Here is a 15,635-nt window from a genome sequence, read left to right as displayed (position 1 = left end):
GTGGAATCAAGGAGGCGCTGTGTACAACGTGAGGTGAAATGAAGCACGTCGCACATGCGGGTGACTGACATAGGTGCAAAGAAGCCCTCTGTGTTAGCGCAAAAAGCTTTCAGCCGCCCATGCATAAAGAGAAAAAAAAAAGCTGAAGTAATCAAATATCCGCCTACTCTAACTGCTTCAGGGATCTCAGTCACAATTGGAGACTTTACCAGGTACTCCGATATTTTTCCCTCTTCCTTGCGTTGTTTAAACACCTCCATGGCATCCGGCAATCTTGCAATCTCCCAATTGTGGGAAAAGAAGCAACGACATCCAAGTTCGTGCGCAAAACAGCCCAAAAAGGGCGAGTTGCTGACCCAATTGAGTTACTGCCCCGAAAGGGGAAATCTGTGGGTATGTTCCAATTTCGTCTTTCTTTCGGATTTTCTTGGAGATTGGAGATTGAGCTGAGGGGCATCTCGTCGATCATCTCCAAGGGGTTTTTTGCCAATTGGGAGTGGGAGCGAGTCGACCAATGACAAACCGTTAAATATGGATGATGGGCGTGGAGGGATCTACCCGGTTCCACTACAACTCCGATCAAATCAATTCACATCAATTATTTTGGGGAGGGGGGAAGAGGAGCAGCAGCCACGTGAAAAAAAGATCAATGCCAATCCGGAGAATTCCATATGTCTTCAACACGCAGATACTATATTACTCCTTCTTGTCTTTACAACAAGTTACGAGAGTTGATACATATACAGATAGATAGATAGAATAGGTAGATAGGTAGGTAAGGTATTCTAGGGTTACCACATCCGAAGGAATGAGGTGAAAAATTTCGGTCAGATAGGTAGCCACGCATCTTACCGGGAGAGATGTCATCCGAGTTTTGATTTTCAACTTGACAGCAGCAGCCCGATTTTGACAACATCCTGATTCAGAACATCTGGCTAAACAAAGTGGTAAAACAGACCTTGGGCTTAGTTTACGCGAGGCTAGAAAAGTTATCTACCTACATAGGAAAGGCCAAGAGAACGACGTGAGTCGATTCTTTGTCTTACTTTTCGTTTTATGTAGCAAGAGAAGCTAATTAAAGTGAGGTTTTTGACGATCGGCAACCTGATACCCCTGCAACAGATCCGTGGATTTTAACCAGAGCGCGATTGGTAGCTGGGGATAGTAGAAGGAAAGCTACGGAATTTGGGCAAGAATAAGAAGAAAAAGAAATGAACACAAGATGCTTCACAACATGCACAGCCAGGTTAACCATTTCATTATCGAATCGCATCAACTTTAATAAATTAGCAGTAGAAGCAAAATCCAGCACGATCAGATATGGTTAGTTGCCTATTGATATTATTCCCCCCTCGAATCTTTTCAAGAAACTGCCCCCCGCTCACTACTCCCTATGTCACCTTGACCACCAATCTGGGCCAAGCCGGGTGCTACAGCCAGGCTCGAAACGGCTTTCAGCACCGAAGCCGGCGTGCTTGGCGAAGGGACCTAGCGAACCTGACAAGGCAGTTCTCCACCAACTAAAACTTCATCATGGTCCGATTTGGGAACCGGGTGAAAGGGGGCGGCGCTTTGTATGACTTGCCGCCGAAGAGAAAAAAAAAAAAGAAAAGAAAAAAAAAAGAATGAACCGACGCCGCCCGCTTTGGTCCTAGACCTAGTTTGAGGGTTCGCTTGCGACTCTAGCTCTAGCCTTTAACCTTGGAGGGGGACAGTCAAGGTCTAGATCATGCCATCGCTAGTTGATAAGCTTACGGGCGTCATCTCAGAATTTGGTATCGCTTGCGCAACTAAATGGGCAGAAAAAAAAAACGTCGACTAAAAGATGTACACAGACACCCCCTCACACCCCCTTCTGCTCTAGCGATTTGGCACGCTTTCCACAAGGCGAACTTTTGACTACTGTACTCGACGAACTGCCCAACGTCCTGTGGCGCGCGCTAAGGAGAATGCGCGACTCACTTTATTCAGACGTGTCACGAGTTGTTTCGCTGGGTTTCTGCTGTCGCATTCGGCAGCTAGGAGAAGCAATACGATAATTTCCGAACCAGAAAAAAAAAGAGGGAAAAAATCGGCGACAGGTGGGTGTGCGTGTAGGTTGGCTGTCTGGAAATGGGAAGATGAAGCGCAAAATAGACAAGGTAGAAAAAAAGAGGTAGGGTAGGGGAAGGGTTGGTACTCTCTCTTGGTACTGTCGGTATCCTCCTCCGGGCTGTAATCTATGTCACGCTACTCACTTGGTAACGAGTGGTAGCGAAGAGGGAGGTGGACCATGATGGATCTGGCATAACTGGCTTGGCCGCATCACGGATGAGCAAACTGAGCGTTATTTTTCTTCTCCCCTCCCTTTCCATCAGACCGCTCCAAGTTTGTCTTCCAGCCCTATGGGTCTCGGTTGTTGTTATTTGAATGCCGAGTTTCGATAGTGTGAGGTTGGTATCTTGTATATGGGTCAGTTTTGATGTTACTTAATGCCCAGTGACGAAAATGTACTTTTTTCCCCCCTTGGGTGTGATTCAAAGTGTACTGTACCTCTATCAATTTTTTGCGGCTGCAGCTTACATGCTTAGATTGAAGTCCAGCCCCAATGCGGCCTCATGCAAAAACTGACCACCACCAACTTCCTGACTGGCTACGAAAAGAATCCATTCTCCCGGGGAACCGTTTCCGGGAAGCAAGAGATCCACAATACGCAAAAAGAGCTTTCATAAGATCGTCGCACAGAGCGCTGAGGAAGGGCAAGAAACCAACCAGGACAGGAAAAGGAGGGGTAAACCTCGGCAGGTAATAGCGAGAGATAAAACAAAAACAAAAAAATAGAGAAAAAAAAACCCTCATGCTGATCTTTACTTCCATCTATTGTCCCAATCATTTCTGTCTTTTCCTTGTTCCAAGCTTCCAGAGAGTTTGGGTCTATCCGATAGCTTGGTAGAAGAGTAGGATTGATTATCCGCACCTACCAACAGGGCATTCCAACTTGAGGGAAATCTCCACCGGAGCTTTCGTGATACCACGTGTATGATATCATATATTGTTCGAGCACGAGTCTGCCAACCAAAGGGTCGGGTGCTCTGGGCTCCCTTTTTTCCGGATGACTTGACTTGGAAAATAAATCATCTCCCGGTAATTGATACCGCTCAATAATGCCTTGGTGATCATCACTACCTTGAACTGACTCGCTCGCCCTTCCCGGCCAAATTTCGTTGAGCCCACCAGTGACGTTTGGTAATAGAACTCTCCACACAGCCTTGGGGGAACCAACTACCCATTCAAAAACCTACTCTACTGTATGTAACCTTTTTACCATGTCAGGAAAAGTACCGGTAGGGCCAAGAGAAAAAGAAGAAAAGTTTGTGTAATTAAACCGTACCCGTGATGGAACAAGTTTTTGTTGTGATTGGAAGCCAACAGCCATAACAGGAGGAGCTGCTGGCAGTATTGCAGTAATAATGATCAAGATAATAATACCAAAAAAAAAAAAAAAGCCTCCATAGACTTGTCGTCCATTACTACCCGAAAGCGAGAGAGACCACATACTTCACCAACATCGTCGTCATCGTGCTCCACCACCACCGTAACCCCACACAAACTTCGCGAAGGATAGAATAGAAGAAAATGAAAAAAAATGGAGACGGAAAAGGATCGTCGACAAGGGGGTAGGGACGGCTCTGTCGATTGGCCGCGCAAAACCACCTCTACAGATGACTACGTGATGTCTGCTGGTACCTACTGTTGTGCTACAGCCTAGCACTGTGATGTATGTAGTGTAGTACTTATCTGTATGTAGGTCTTGAGCTGCGTATTCCGTACGTCCATTTTGCTTTTGCTTGCCGGGGAACGGGGGCCAGAACCCCCTGATTGCTTCTTTGCAGATTGGGGGTGCGATCGTGATCCCAACTGGTTAAGGCTGCAGAGCATTAATTGCCTCTATTATTTTACTTTTTGTTTCTTCTCGTCTGATTCTATCTTGTACGGAGTATGACCTCGTTACATTTCCCTGACCGCCTCTTAGAATATACCCCTTTTCCACCTTCTTTTTCTCTTGTCGCTGCATAAAAACACCCCCCCCCCCCTTTACCCCGTGATAGTCCTTTCCCTTCAAAGCTGAAAGGCCCGATTTTTTTTTAACATTGCAGATTCAAGATGGACCAATAAACAAGCAGACGACGTAATATTCAAGTAAATTAACACTGGCTAATAATTATTCCCTCCCCTACCACACACACACACACACACCTTCGGGCCATGCAGCGCGGGATGTTAGGAAGAGATAGACACGGCAGAGGGGGATCCGGATGACCAGAAAATCTGCGGCCGTGGGCTCTCGCGCAAATGCATCGAGATTGTTGGACCACCCCCGGAAGGAGGAGGAGGAGAAGGAGGCTGTGAGCGATTTAATCTATAGGTTATTCCTGCATGTAGGATCTTATTTGTCTCTGATGCCAACGCATAATCAATATAGTGCAAAAAGGGAGGCTAGGGGGAAAATTCACTTATACAGGCCCCCAAAAAGATGGGGAGTGATGATTCGATTACATACAAATAATTATAAAAAAAAATTAAAAAGAAAATAAAAAACAGAAGAGAAAAAGAGATTAAATATATCCTAGACCACTTCACACAAGATTGCTTCTTGATTGCTACTTACTCCCAGCCACTTCACTCTGATTTGTCCAAAGACAATAAAACAAGGACTCGATGAAAATCACCCGAAAGAAACCAAAAACCCCCCAACCCCATACGCCACCGCCGGTTTCTCCTCCTTTTCTCCCCGGGAGGCTAGAGGAACTCTTTTTTTTTTTTTTACTCCGTATCCGTACTCCATAAATACAAAGTAGCTGTAGTATGCACACACCCTTTCAAACCGACTCATAAGCCTGGGGAGGCTGGAACTAAGAGAGGCAAGGCCAAAGAAAAAAAAAAGCCCACAATGACACTGTCCGAACTATCCAATCCGCGACACCAAGAAACATCACGACACGGCATTGATCATCATTCTCCGGCCGCCCGCATTGGTTAGCCCACCCGCTCCTCCTTCTTCCCCCGCCTCCCTTCAGCCCTTTTTTTTTTTCAGTTTTTGTTTACCCTGCTCTCCCCGGGGTCACACACACTCATACACAAAACACACACACCCTCTCTCATCACAACCCGCGTGCCACGTAGGTGAGTCCATATTGATTAGCCCTGCTTTGTAAGTGCTTGCTCAGCGTTGGATTGCAGCAGCTGGCTCCTGTCATCAACGCTACGGAATGGGACGCAACCGCGTCCGGAGCCGATTGCTTCTCGAGGATGAATGTGATAGATAGAAATGATGTGCAAACAAAGTGGGACCAAGCTTCTCCTTTTTTTGTTCTCTCTCAGCCTTGTGTTCTACCCCCTGATACTCTCTACTACTCCGTACTCCATACTCCGTACTCCGTACACCGTATTCCTTATGCGCTTTTCCATCCAAGGCTGGCAAAAACAAGTCTGCCTTGCCTTGAAAGGTAAAATAAAGATACGAAATGAAACAATGTGACCGAAAAAAAAAAAAAAAAAGAAAACCAAACAGCCACCCTTAGGCCCATCTGACCGTCCTCCATGACTTGATTTGGGTGGTACAAGAAGAAAAGAAACCTCGCCGGTGATCCAGACGTTTGTCCACCAAGACTGGGTCACCCTCCGTATAGTTTCTTCTCGGGCTCCAGTCGGGCCGTTGATGACGCCTGTATCGCATCATGGGGCTTTATGCGGGCTATATGGCGACCATTATACATCGCCTGTTGCCTCGAGTCTCCTTCGGTTTCAGCCACAGAAGGTGTTCAGCCTCAGAGTCGGATGTTAAAACATGTATGCCTAATGACGTGTGGTTTGGCAGAGAGTGTTTGGCGCTCCAGTGAAAATGAGCGAGAGAGGGCCACTGAGCCCATCGTGACAAATAGCAACTAAAGGAAGGGTTGCTGCCGGCGTCCTGTGGCGAGAGCCTTGAAAGCCAGAGGCGTTGACAAACTCCATGCAACCAGAATTGATAACCCTGAAAGTTGGGCACCGAGATGAACGGAGATGAGTGCTTCATCATGGAGATCGTTAAATTATCATCTATTATAACAAGAAATCTGACATTAAAATTCGAGAAGAAAACCGTCAGCGGCCAGCGGGGACGGGCGGCAAGACACCCTTTCGCCTGACCAAAAAGGGGCTCGGCATCTCGTCGATCTCGGGATTCCAAGTCGCGACTGGCTCTGACCGGCTGATCAGGTTGCTCTTATCAAACAGTGGTCGCCCGCTGGCCCTGGCCTTTGAAAGCTCCACGAGGGTGCGGCCTTGCACATTGTTGCGCTTGCTGAAGGGATTCTTTGTGGGAGATCCGGTAGTTGCTGCGTGTCTTCTAGGTGATAGTGAGAGAGATGCTATGGCGATCGGAGATGGGCTGACCATTTCAATGTCCATTGGTGTGCCGGCGGCCCTACCGCCTCCAGCGTACATGGTCTGAGCACGCTTATATGGAGTTCTCGGCCTCCTCTTGGGTTCATTGTGGTTGCTGTTGCTGAATGACGAGTCTGGGCTGGTTCCTGACAGGTCTGGTTGATCGGGTCCGGAAGATTCATCGCCGTCTGCACTGACTTCCTCCACAGACGACTGAGATTTCGAGGCTTTTGGCTTTGGGACTGACCAAGATAGGTCCATCTTTGATCCAGGAGTATCTGGATACCTTCTCCGCATCTCCTCTTCTAGTTTTTTTGGAAACTCGAGGTCGAATCTCTTCTGGTAGTCGGCCTCGAATCTCTTTTGGTAGTCCATCTCGGGTCTCTTCTGACGGTCTTCTTCTATCCTCTTCTGGACCTCTGCTTCAAATCTCTTCTCCAGTCCTGCTATCTCCTCCTTGAGAATGCGGTCGATTTCCAAGCGGGCTTTGACCTCCCACTCGCGATGAAGCGAGGCATTGAGCTCTTTACGGATGGCCTCTTGCTTTTGCTTGAGCATCCTGTTGCAGTCAACCAACTCCTTCTCCTTGCGCATCATTTTGACGTGTGGCAGATTCAGCAAAGTTGCCGTGTCTGGCCTTCGCTCCGGGTTTACGCGCAGGCACTCCTTAATCACCTCCATCAGGTCAGGCGAGTAATGCTTCGGTATCGGGCTAATCTTGCCCTCCCTAATCCTCTGCACCAACTGGACGTGTGTCTTAGCGTTAAAAGGGGGCTCTCGTGTGCAGAGCTCGTAGATGATGCAACCAAGTGACCATATATCTGACTTGAGAGTGTACTTCTCGGCAGCGCAGATCTCTGGTGACATGTAGAAGGGAGTGCCGACGTAGGTTGATGCAAAGTCTTGAGACTGAATCATCTTTGCAAGACCGAAATCGCCAAGCTTGACCAGGTTCCCCTCTCCAAGAAAAACTGTAGATATGTGATAAAGGTGTCAGCAGTCATAAAATTGGCTACACTATAGGTTTGGCTAGCATCTTCACTCACCATTCTCAGGCTTGAGATCTCTGTGCAGAATTGTCATGGTGCCAGGTGGTATCACAGGCTTCGTTGACTTGATCGGGCCGAACAGAGACTTTCCGACCTCTGGTGGGTTGATACCATAGTGGCACCGATAGAGTGCCGTGACGAGCTGCGAGAATATGCTCCAAACAAAAGACTCTTCGGCATACTGGTTCTTGGTCTGAAGATCCCGAATCACCCGTCCCAGGTCGCCGTTGCCGCAGTACTCCATGTAGAGGTAGAGATCTTGTGATGACTTGAGATGTTCGCGGTGGAAGTAACCGACAATGTTTTCGTGATGGAGAGTGGAGAGGATTTGAAACTCGGCATGAAGTTGCTCGCGCTCCTTTTGCGACATCTTGAGGTAGCTGATTTCTTTTCGGCAGACGACCATGCCATCGGACTTGCGGCGCACCTTGCGGATGACGCCGAAGGAACCGTGGCCTGTATGACGAGAGATGAGAGTTGCGATTAGCAAAAAGTCAATCCGTGTGATGCTACATAATGTCAACGGGCAGAAACGCTGCGGGGGTAATCGTACCTATCTTCTCCAAAACCTCATAATTATCACTCTCCGGCATTTTAGTCGTTCGGGTTATTCACTGCTGGTGCTGTTGTTTAAATGACGAAGCAAATTCATGGAGTCCGGCGCTGCGTCGTTGCGCCAAACAAATCGCGATGGTGCTGGTGGTGCTGGCTGTTGTTGTTGTTGTTGTTGTTGCTGCTGCTGTTAGTGATGTTAAGGGTGCTGCGGTGGCCGTGATGGATAAAATTTGGTGACGAGCATGAAGTGACCACGACACGAGGTTTATCTAGGTACTGCAATGGGGAAAACCAAAACTCAGGTTGACATGTAGCATTGTGCATATTCTCGCGACTTCTTGGTACAAAAGTAAACAAGGCTTCACGCCCCGTTTGCCATGGCAACAGACGGTTGTGCAGCTCCGTGCTGTGGGGCACCGCGGCAGCGATGCTGATTGGCCGCCAATGACACGCCAGGTGTTTTGACTGTTGCATTAGGAGCCATCATCCCTGTCATGGTGATGGTTTATCGATAAGACGGCTTGCTGTCAGGGCAACGCATCCCGGTTTTAACGTTCTATCTAGTCTAAAGGCACAAGTTCAACTCAGTCAGTGCGTCGAGGTTCCTGACGTGTTCCATAAAGACTAAAAGACGGGCTGCTGCGAGGTCGCTCCTCAACCCCACCAACCCGCGCCGTTGCCACAATCTACACTGAATATGACCGCCACCTTCCGGAGCTTCCGCCACTTCGGCATGTACCGACCGGATGGGGTAACAACGAGCCTGAAGTTGCTTGAAGTAATTGAACGTTTTGTCAACCGACATTTTGTCTGCATTTCCTTGTCATTCAGAGTCGAAAAGAATACATCACACACATACCTACTTTACCTTACCTAGCCCTAGCACTCACGCAGGCGTTGTGCTCACAGAAATATTTGTATCAATTTTGCTCCTACCTGCATGAGATAATTTTTTTTTTTAACGCTTCCTACATAACTCTCCTACCCCCAACGTACAAATTTGTCGCCCCGCCTGCAACCGTTGATACTGTAGACAAACTTAAAGCTTCCAAGGATCCTCATTATGCTATAAATGCCCGCCCACCATGGATCCCTTACCGCAGCCTGTTCTTCCCAAATTCGAACTTGAAGCAAAGCTTCGTCATGAAAACTCCTTGATCATGAGCGGTGTGCTTCGAGACGAGAACCCACTCGATACCAGTGATGATTTTAACGAATTTCTCGAGGCATGTCGGCGTGGAGACTTGGCAAGATGTCAGGAGCTCATGTCGGCAGGCGTCAATATCAACGGGAAAGACGCTTTTGATTATACGCCGCTCATTGTGGTACGTAAGACATCTGGATCAAACCAATTGCAAACCTGCAATACCTGTACATACTCTCAATAGCGATAAGACTGACATGGCTTACACACAGGCAAGTGGATGTGGTCACTTTGATCTCGTGCGACTGCTGCTTGAGGCTGGCGCTGTTGCTGAGAGAAACACATTTTCCGGGGAGCGGTGCATCTACAATGCACTCAACGACAAGATCCGCAAGCTGTTGATCCAATACGACTACTCCAAATCAATCGACCCTCTGCAACCCTGGTCCTCGTACATAAGCTCTCTGCTCACAATGGACCGGCCAAAAACCACCAACATCTCGCTAGTGAGGGAGGTGAGCCAAGGTTGTGATGCCGCCAACTTTGAGCTGCACAAATTCCTTCTGGCCGCCAGGTCACCATATTTCGGAAAGAAGCTCCTTGCAATGCCGGACATAAAGTCATGGAAACTGGCCCCTGCGATACCTATAGAGTCGTATCGCATCGTTATTCGATACTTGTACCTTGAGGAACTGCTACCCAGGGACTTTGCCGGTGCTGGCGGTGCCGGTGCAACCAAGGAGCAGATTTTTAAGGGAATTGACAAGGTCTGCCGCTCGCTCGAAGTCGAGCATCTATGGGACACGGTCGACTCGGCCAGTGACCGGAGGTTAGCCCGACAGCGTTACCAGGACGAGGCGCAGCGTGCCCAAGCTCAGATTGAGCAATTTTACAAAGAACATGTTATTGGTGGTAAAATTGTTGTCGAAACCGACAAAGCACACGACGTGAAAGTGCAGCCTGATAATCCCGCTTTTGCGGATTGCTTGTTGCAGGCAGACGAGCCCGAGGCGCCGGAGGAGGCGAGCATTGTCGCAAGCGATTCAAATGGCAAAGAAAACCGCAATGGCAGCAGCATCCCTGTTGGGCCTGTCAGCGACGCCCCTGTCAACGGCCGAGCACCAAGACGATCCGTTATTTATCCTGTGCACAAAGCAATGCTCGTCCGCAGTCCTTACTTTCATACAATGTTCACAGGTCCGTTCCTCGAAGCGCAAGACTCGGACGATCTGCATATAATCAAGGTCGATTGCAGTCCCCAAGTACTCGAAGTCGTGCTGTCGTTCCTATACACCGACAAGGCAGATTGCGGCTTGGATATTGCCCTGGACCTGCTCTATGCGGCAGACATGCTCCTCTTGGACCGTCTCAAGACCAAAGCAGCAGGGCTCATCAGCTCTCTCGGCAGCGGCAGCAAGAAGAAGGAGGATGGGAAAAAAGGCACAGCTCAGGACGTCGGTGGCGTCGAGGTCGAACCGATCAACGTTTACGACGTCATACGCGCGGCTTGGGATCTAAACGTACAGAGGTTGGAGGAGTTTGCAGCACGCTACATCGCCGCGAGGCTGGAGAGCTACATTGACGAGCCCGAGTTTGCCGAGATGATCCAGGAGAGTGCCAGCAGGATCAAGAACCGTGAGGAGACGGACACTATCGAGCTGCTCGACGACATTCGCTACTACCTCTCAGAGCGGTTCCGCATGCGTTTCGAGGATGCCGGGTGGGAGGAGATGATGGATGAGAATGCGAACCCACAAGCGGATGGTGGCGTTGTGACTGAACAGCAAGTCCTTTCGGATCAAGAAAAGGGGAAACAGCCGACAGATTCGGCGGTTCCGAAGAGCGAGTGGATCAGGACCCTTGATGGAACGTTTGTGGAGGACGAGTTTGAAGCCGAGGAGGCAAACTATCAAATCTTGGAGGGTAAGATTGATGAGCTACTAGATCGACTTAAGTTAGACGCGTGATGCTGTCGGCCGCGCAAGGTCGCCGTGGCATGCGCAAAGATAGAGAGAAATAGATGTACTTCAAGACCATCAATACGATTATTTGGATTTTCAGTTTTCGGTTGGAGTGTATTTGAAAGTGATTAATCTTTCAGAGGACAAAGCACCAATATCCTGGAATGGGTAATATAGGACATGGCATTTCATAATAAAAGCCAGAGCTCCGAATCCTCAATCTGATGTGTACAACAGTAATACAGATGCAAATTTCGCTGATCCGAGTTGTACAGCGTGAACCAAACGCGACACCCTTGGGGAAGGAGGACGAGATTCTGAAAAGGGAAGCAGCCGGTCCTTGGAGCTTCCAATTGGAGAGCAAGAACACAAGGCTCATGTATCGCCGTAGAGGCTGCTGATAATACGTACGTGCTGCCCCCCTCACCAGACTCACGGCTTGGCCTACTATAACTACATTATGTAGTCTTGGGACCGCGACGAGAGCAGAAAACAGCATCTCAGCTTAAATTCCCTCACTCAGGTCTGACACCAAAAACACGTCAAGCTGGTCACATCCTACTTCAACTTGGGCTTGACCAACAGTTGAGACATGAACCCGGAAAATAGGAGCGACAATTGCAAGCGAAGCATTAATCTGGAGGGTTTGTGAGCTTGCACCTCTTTCTTTTGTTTTATTTTGATTCATATTCACGAGTGTAGCCATCCATCATTCTCCACCCCTTCCCCCCTTCCAGCAAAGTTGCTGACTATAACAATACAGTTATTTGTACAAAACGAGGCACACTCAACTGAGGCTTCGACTAGGCCCACGATGGCGAAATCGACGACGACTTTGAAATCACTATGCCCCGCCAATAAGCTGAGCGGACCTGGTCACCTTGCATCCAGCAGCCCTCCCTAAACTGCAAGACACAGTAGTGCGAGGGAGACACGGCAGAAGATAAAAGATAAAAATAAAATGGCGCCCAGGGAGAACTTTGAGCTAGGCCTAGACTCCGACCATTGCCTTACAGTAACAGAACCAATCAAAGGAGAAAAGGAGGAAAGCTAGAAAAAAAAAAAGAAGGAGTACAGCAGCTTTTGGCTGCGTGGCACCCGAGTCACCCAGTTCCGATCCCAACATGCATGGCGAGCTCTACCTCGTCAGACCTGTTATGGAAACTCGGCGATCAGCTGTGATTGATAAATGCTGAGCACGATGTAAACAAAACGTTACCTATTAATTGAGGTTGTGTTTTGCTTTGTTGCTGTTGTCTGTGTTGACTTGGAGGGTACACTCATTGTACAGCCTGGCCAATTTTACGTCTTGGTGGACCGAGCGGCACCGTTTGCCAGGTTTAGATGGACGCTGGGGTTGGGTGTTGGTTGTTGGTTGTTTACCCATGGCGGCGCGGTTGTGGCTTGAACCCGCCAAGTGCAACAATGTCTTTACAACTCTTTGCAACTTTCAGCTCAATTCCTGGGAAGACGATCAATTCTCAACATCGACAATGTCGTCACTTGTCAATATCGGACAAGTGCTTAAAGCAAGAAAATCGACTTATACCATCGTCAAAGAGCTTCACAGGGCCCTAGATGAAGCCGCTGTACATTTGGCCAAGTAAGACTTGAGCTGATAACTGTCGCTACCACCAGAAAAATTCACAATTAATCAAATTTGATTGGACAGGGATCAAACCGACGCCAAATAAATTGTTAAAAGCATCCGGAATCACTGGCGTTTACAAAACGAGGCCGATATTCTTAAACGCTACCAGTCAAAGACTACGTTCCTTCGTCCCCTTATCGACGAGATACAGGAGCCAGGCGATCCGCCTTCCATCGTCCTGAAGCATTTGGACGGCGAGCTTCTCACTGAGTCGAAAAAGAAGCGACTAACACGGCCGGAAATCAAGCATGTCGCCAAGTGCATGCTTGAGGCACTACGTGTTCTCCATAAGGATGGCATGGTTCACACAGGTGTGTGAAATACCGGTCCAAGTTTCTGTGTCATGTTTGTTAGCCTGTGCTTGATTTTTAACATCGTGGTATTAGATGTGAAACTTGACAATGTGTTCGTCAATCACGGTCAAGGCGATCAACGCTTTTCAGATATCCAACTTGGTGATTGTGGGGGTGCCGTCTCTCAAGATTCGAAATTCGCCAGAGAGGGTCACCTTATCGGCGCTGCTTTCACGCGCAGCCCTGAAGCAATGTTGCAACTTCATTGGGGCACACCAACAGATATATGGTCATTTGGTAATGCGGTGAGTAAATCCTCAGACGGGACCGAGCACCATTTTCTCCCCCTAATTAGCTAAATTTCCCAGATTCTCAGTCTTGTTCACGGTGGAGGTTACCACCATTTCGATCCTGGCTGGGAAGGAGTGAAACAGAGTGATGATGAGTACGAGTATACGGTTCTGAAGCGAATGTACAACTCCTTCGGCCCATTTCCGCCGAAGATAGTCGACATCATTGATGAAGACACGTTCAAAATTATCTACTTCATCACCACCCAGGGGCCTCCTCAAAAGCCACTGGATCGATGGTCGGTCAATGAGATTCCTGTCGCCGATAGAAATTTTTTGAAGCGAATCTTAAAGCTGGATCCCCGGGACAGGCCGACAGCAGAGGAGATCCTGCGAGATGAATGGTTCACGGAGCAGTCGGAAGACACCCGGAGTCCGGAGAGAACGAAGCCCGCGCCATCTGCAGAGGCAAAGCTGTCAGAGGGATAGACAAGTAGCGGGCCACCTTCTTCAACTGTCGAACAGCCTGGTTAATGTTTGGTTATGTACTGCACGAGCGAGTTCGTTTCTTGTTAGGCAACCTGAACCACCGAACAGGTCAAACCCAACTCGGCTGCCCAAGCTTTGCAATATTGACCCAGGGCTGCGGCCAGCTGCAATTTTCTCCAGTATGTAATGATATATATTTCACTGGGTGGCCGTATATACTCAAATGCGTAAGCCAAATACATAGAATACTTATACCTGACACCTCGGAGGCTTTCTTTTTTGCTTCTTGTTGCCTGCAACCCGCTACCCCAAGTCGACTGATAATTGCCGCTAATGGTCCAGCTTGAGCGAAAAGTCTACATGAGGAACACCCTGATGTATGGAGCTCGTAGATATGATGTCGATATCTGTAGGAGTGAGATCATGTCAGCTGTCAAGAAGAATCATGATATGCAGGACCTGTCGCAACTTACCATTGCACACATATGGCTCCACATTGTTGATGGTCAAACCACCCGAAATCTCCAACAGGAAATGCCTCTTGCCCGCCCAGCGCTGCTTGATGCTAGCCGCCGAGGTCTTGACCTGACCGGGCGTGAAATTATCCAGCATGACCACATCAGCGCCAGCGTCGATAGCCTCGTCGGCCTCGGCCTCGCTCTGCACCTCGACCTCGACCTTGACGCTGAAGCCCGCGGCGGCCTTGGCGACGCCCACAGCGTCCTTGATGCTCCCACGCGACCACACGTGGTTGTCCTTGAGCATAACCATACTGCTCAGGTCCATGCGGTGGGCGTCGGCCCCGCCAACCAACATGCCGTACTTTTCCACCAACCGGAAACCCGGTGTGGTCTTGCGGGTGCCGGCGACCCTGCCCTGGAAGCCGGCCTCGCGCATTGCCGAGACGAGCTTGTGGGACGCCGTCGCGACGCCAGAGCACCGCGCGAGGATGTTGAGCGCCACGCGCTCGCCGAGCAGGATCCCGCGGACCGGGCCCGTAACGACCGCGACCTTGACCTTGCCGCCGGATCCGTCGGAGGACCAAGGATCCAGGTTCGAGCCCTCGGGGAAGCCCCACTCGACGGTGCAGCCGCATTGGGTAAAGACCTCGTCAAAAAACGGCCGTCCGGCCAGGACGCCGGGGCTCTTGCACAGCAGGGTGGCGGTGCGCTGCTTGTCGCCCACGACGAAGCCGCCGTAGTCGAACGACGGCGTGTCCTCGGCCAGCCAGGCTGTGATCTGAGGCTTCCATGATGGAGGGAGCAGGTGCGCCGGGTCACCTTTGAGGGTGAGCTGGTCGGTGGCTGCCATGGTGGGTTGCTGTGGGTGTGATGGAGAGTTTAATAAGGGACTTAAAATAGGAAATCGAACAAGAGTAACAACTTTGATGTACACGGAAATATAAATTTCTAAAAAAAAAAGTGGCTTCTGGTCGGGATGGGTTTGAATGTGTTCCAGATAGAACTTAGCGTGATTGGTTCTGCAGGTCAATGTATGCAAGATGGTGTCTCATGGTACATGGACGAGGTTAACTCTGGTGTTGGAAAGGAACGAAATCATCCAATGATGTAAGAGTCAATAATGAGGGGCTACTCCGTCGTTAACCGTAACGTCTGTCAATGGAAATCAGACAGACGTGGGGCAAAAGTGTAAATTCGAGCACCCTAACCCTTCCCAAGTTGCCAGCAACGCAAGATAGCATTTTCAGTGAAAAAAAAGTAAGAAATCTAGCCCAGCTACCAACGGAAAGAGCCGAAGAAGACGGAGTTTTGAGATACAAACTGACCTTGTGCTCTAT

The 15,635-nt window shown here is 49.2% G+C and overlaps 4 protein-coding genes across 4 annotated transcripts; 2 read left to right on the top strand and 2 right to left on the bottom strand.

Moving 5' to 3' along the window:
- Positions 1–5,942: 5,942 nt before the first annotated feature.
- PgNI_10329 (uncharacterized protein) lies at positions 5,943–8,107 on the bottom strand. Its single transcript, XM_031130302.1, has 3 exons — positions 8,008–8,107; positions 7,452–7,910; positions 5,943–7,376 (listed from the first exon to the last, which is right to left on the bottom strand). The coding sequence occupies exons 1-3, from the start codon at positions 8,045–8,047 to the stop codon at positions 6,124–6,126; spliced, it is 1,752 nt and encodes a 583-aa protein (XP_030979909.1). The 5' UTR covers positions 8,048–8,107; the 3' UTR covers positions 5,943–6,123.
- A 987-nt stretch (positions 8,108–9,094) lies between these two features.
- On the top strand, positions 9,095–11,207 carry PgNI_10328 (uncharacterized protein; the record flags this gene model as incomplete). The annotated part of the gene is made up of 2 exons (XM_031130301.1): positions 9,095–9,334; positions 9,426–11,207. 2 exons carry the CDS (start codon positions 9,095–9,097, stop codon positions 11,118–11,120), a joined length of 1,935 nt encoding a protein of 644 aa, XP_030979910.1. The 3' UTR covers positions 11,121–11,207.
- Positions 11,208–12,555: 1,348 nt separating this feature from the next.
- Positions 12,556–15,519, top strand: PgNI_10326 (uncharacterized protein). The gene is made up of 5 exons (XM_031130299.1): positions 12,556–12,717; positions 12,820–13,076; positions 13,152–13,363; positions 13,427–14,244; positions 14,311–15,519. The coding sequence occupies exons 1-4, from the start codon at positions 12,608–12,610 to the stop codon at positions 13,835–13,837; spliced, it is 990 nt and encodes a 329-aa protein (XP_030979912.1). The 5' UTR covers positions 12,556–12,607; the 3' UTR covers positions 13,838–14,244; positions 14,311–15,519.
- On the bottom strand, positions 14,168–15,148 carry PgNI_10327 (uncharacterized protein; the record flags this gene model as incomplete). Its single annotated transcript, XM_031130300.1, has 2 exons — positions 14,168–14,244; positions 14,311–15,148. The coding sequence occupies 2 exons, from the start codon at positions 15,146–15,148 to the stop codon at positions 14,168–14,170; spliced, it is 915 nt and encodes a 304-aa protein (XP_030979911.1).
- Positions 15,520–15,635: the final 116 nt, after the last annotated feature.

The sequence above is a fragment of the Pyricularia grisea genome, chromosome VII, assembly GCF_004355905.1.
Source record: "Pyricularia grisea strain NI907 chromosome VII, whole genome shotgun sequence".
Classification (NCBI taxonomy): Eukaryota; Fungi; Ascomycota; class Sordariomycetes; order Magnaporthales; family Pyriculariaceae; genus Pyricularia; species Pyricularia grisea.
This window is presented reverse-complemented; position numbering and strand designations above follow the sequence as displayed.

Bases quoted from the DNA above. Each gene is read 5' to 3' on its own strand.
- PgNI_10329 (XM_031130302.1), bottom strand. From the start codon at position 8,047: ATGCCGGAGAGTGATAATTATGAGGTTTTGGAGAAGATAG. The intron at 7,911-8,007 runs GTACGATTACCC...CTCGTCATACAG, and splicing joins TGAGGTTTTGGAGAAGATAG to GCCACGGTTCCTTCGGCGTC. The intron at 7,377-7,451 runs GTGAGTGAAGAT...ACATATCTACAG, and splicing joins AGATCTCAAGCCTGAGAATG to TTTTTCTTGGAGAGGGGAAC.
- PgNI_10326 (XM_031130299.1), top strand. From the start codon at position 12,608: ATGTCGTCACTTGTCAATATCGGACAAGTGCTTAAAGCAAGAAAATCG. The intron at 12,718-12,819 runs GTAAGACTTGAG...AATTGTTAAAAG, and splicing joins GCCGCTGTACATTTGGCCAA to CATCCGGAATCACTGGCGTT. The intron at 13,077-13,151 runs GTGTGTGAAATA...TCGTGGTATTAG, and splicing joins GGATGGCATGGTTCACACAG to ATGTGAAACTTGACAATGTG.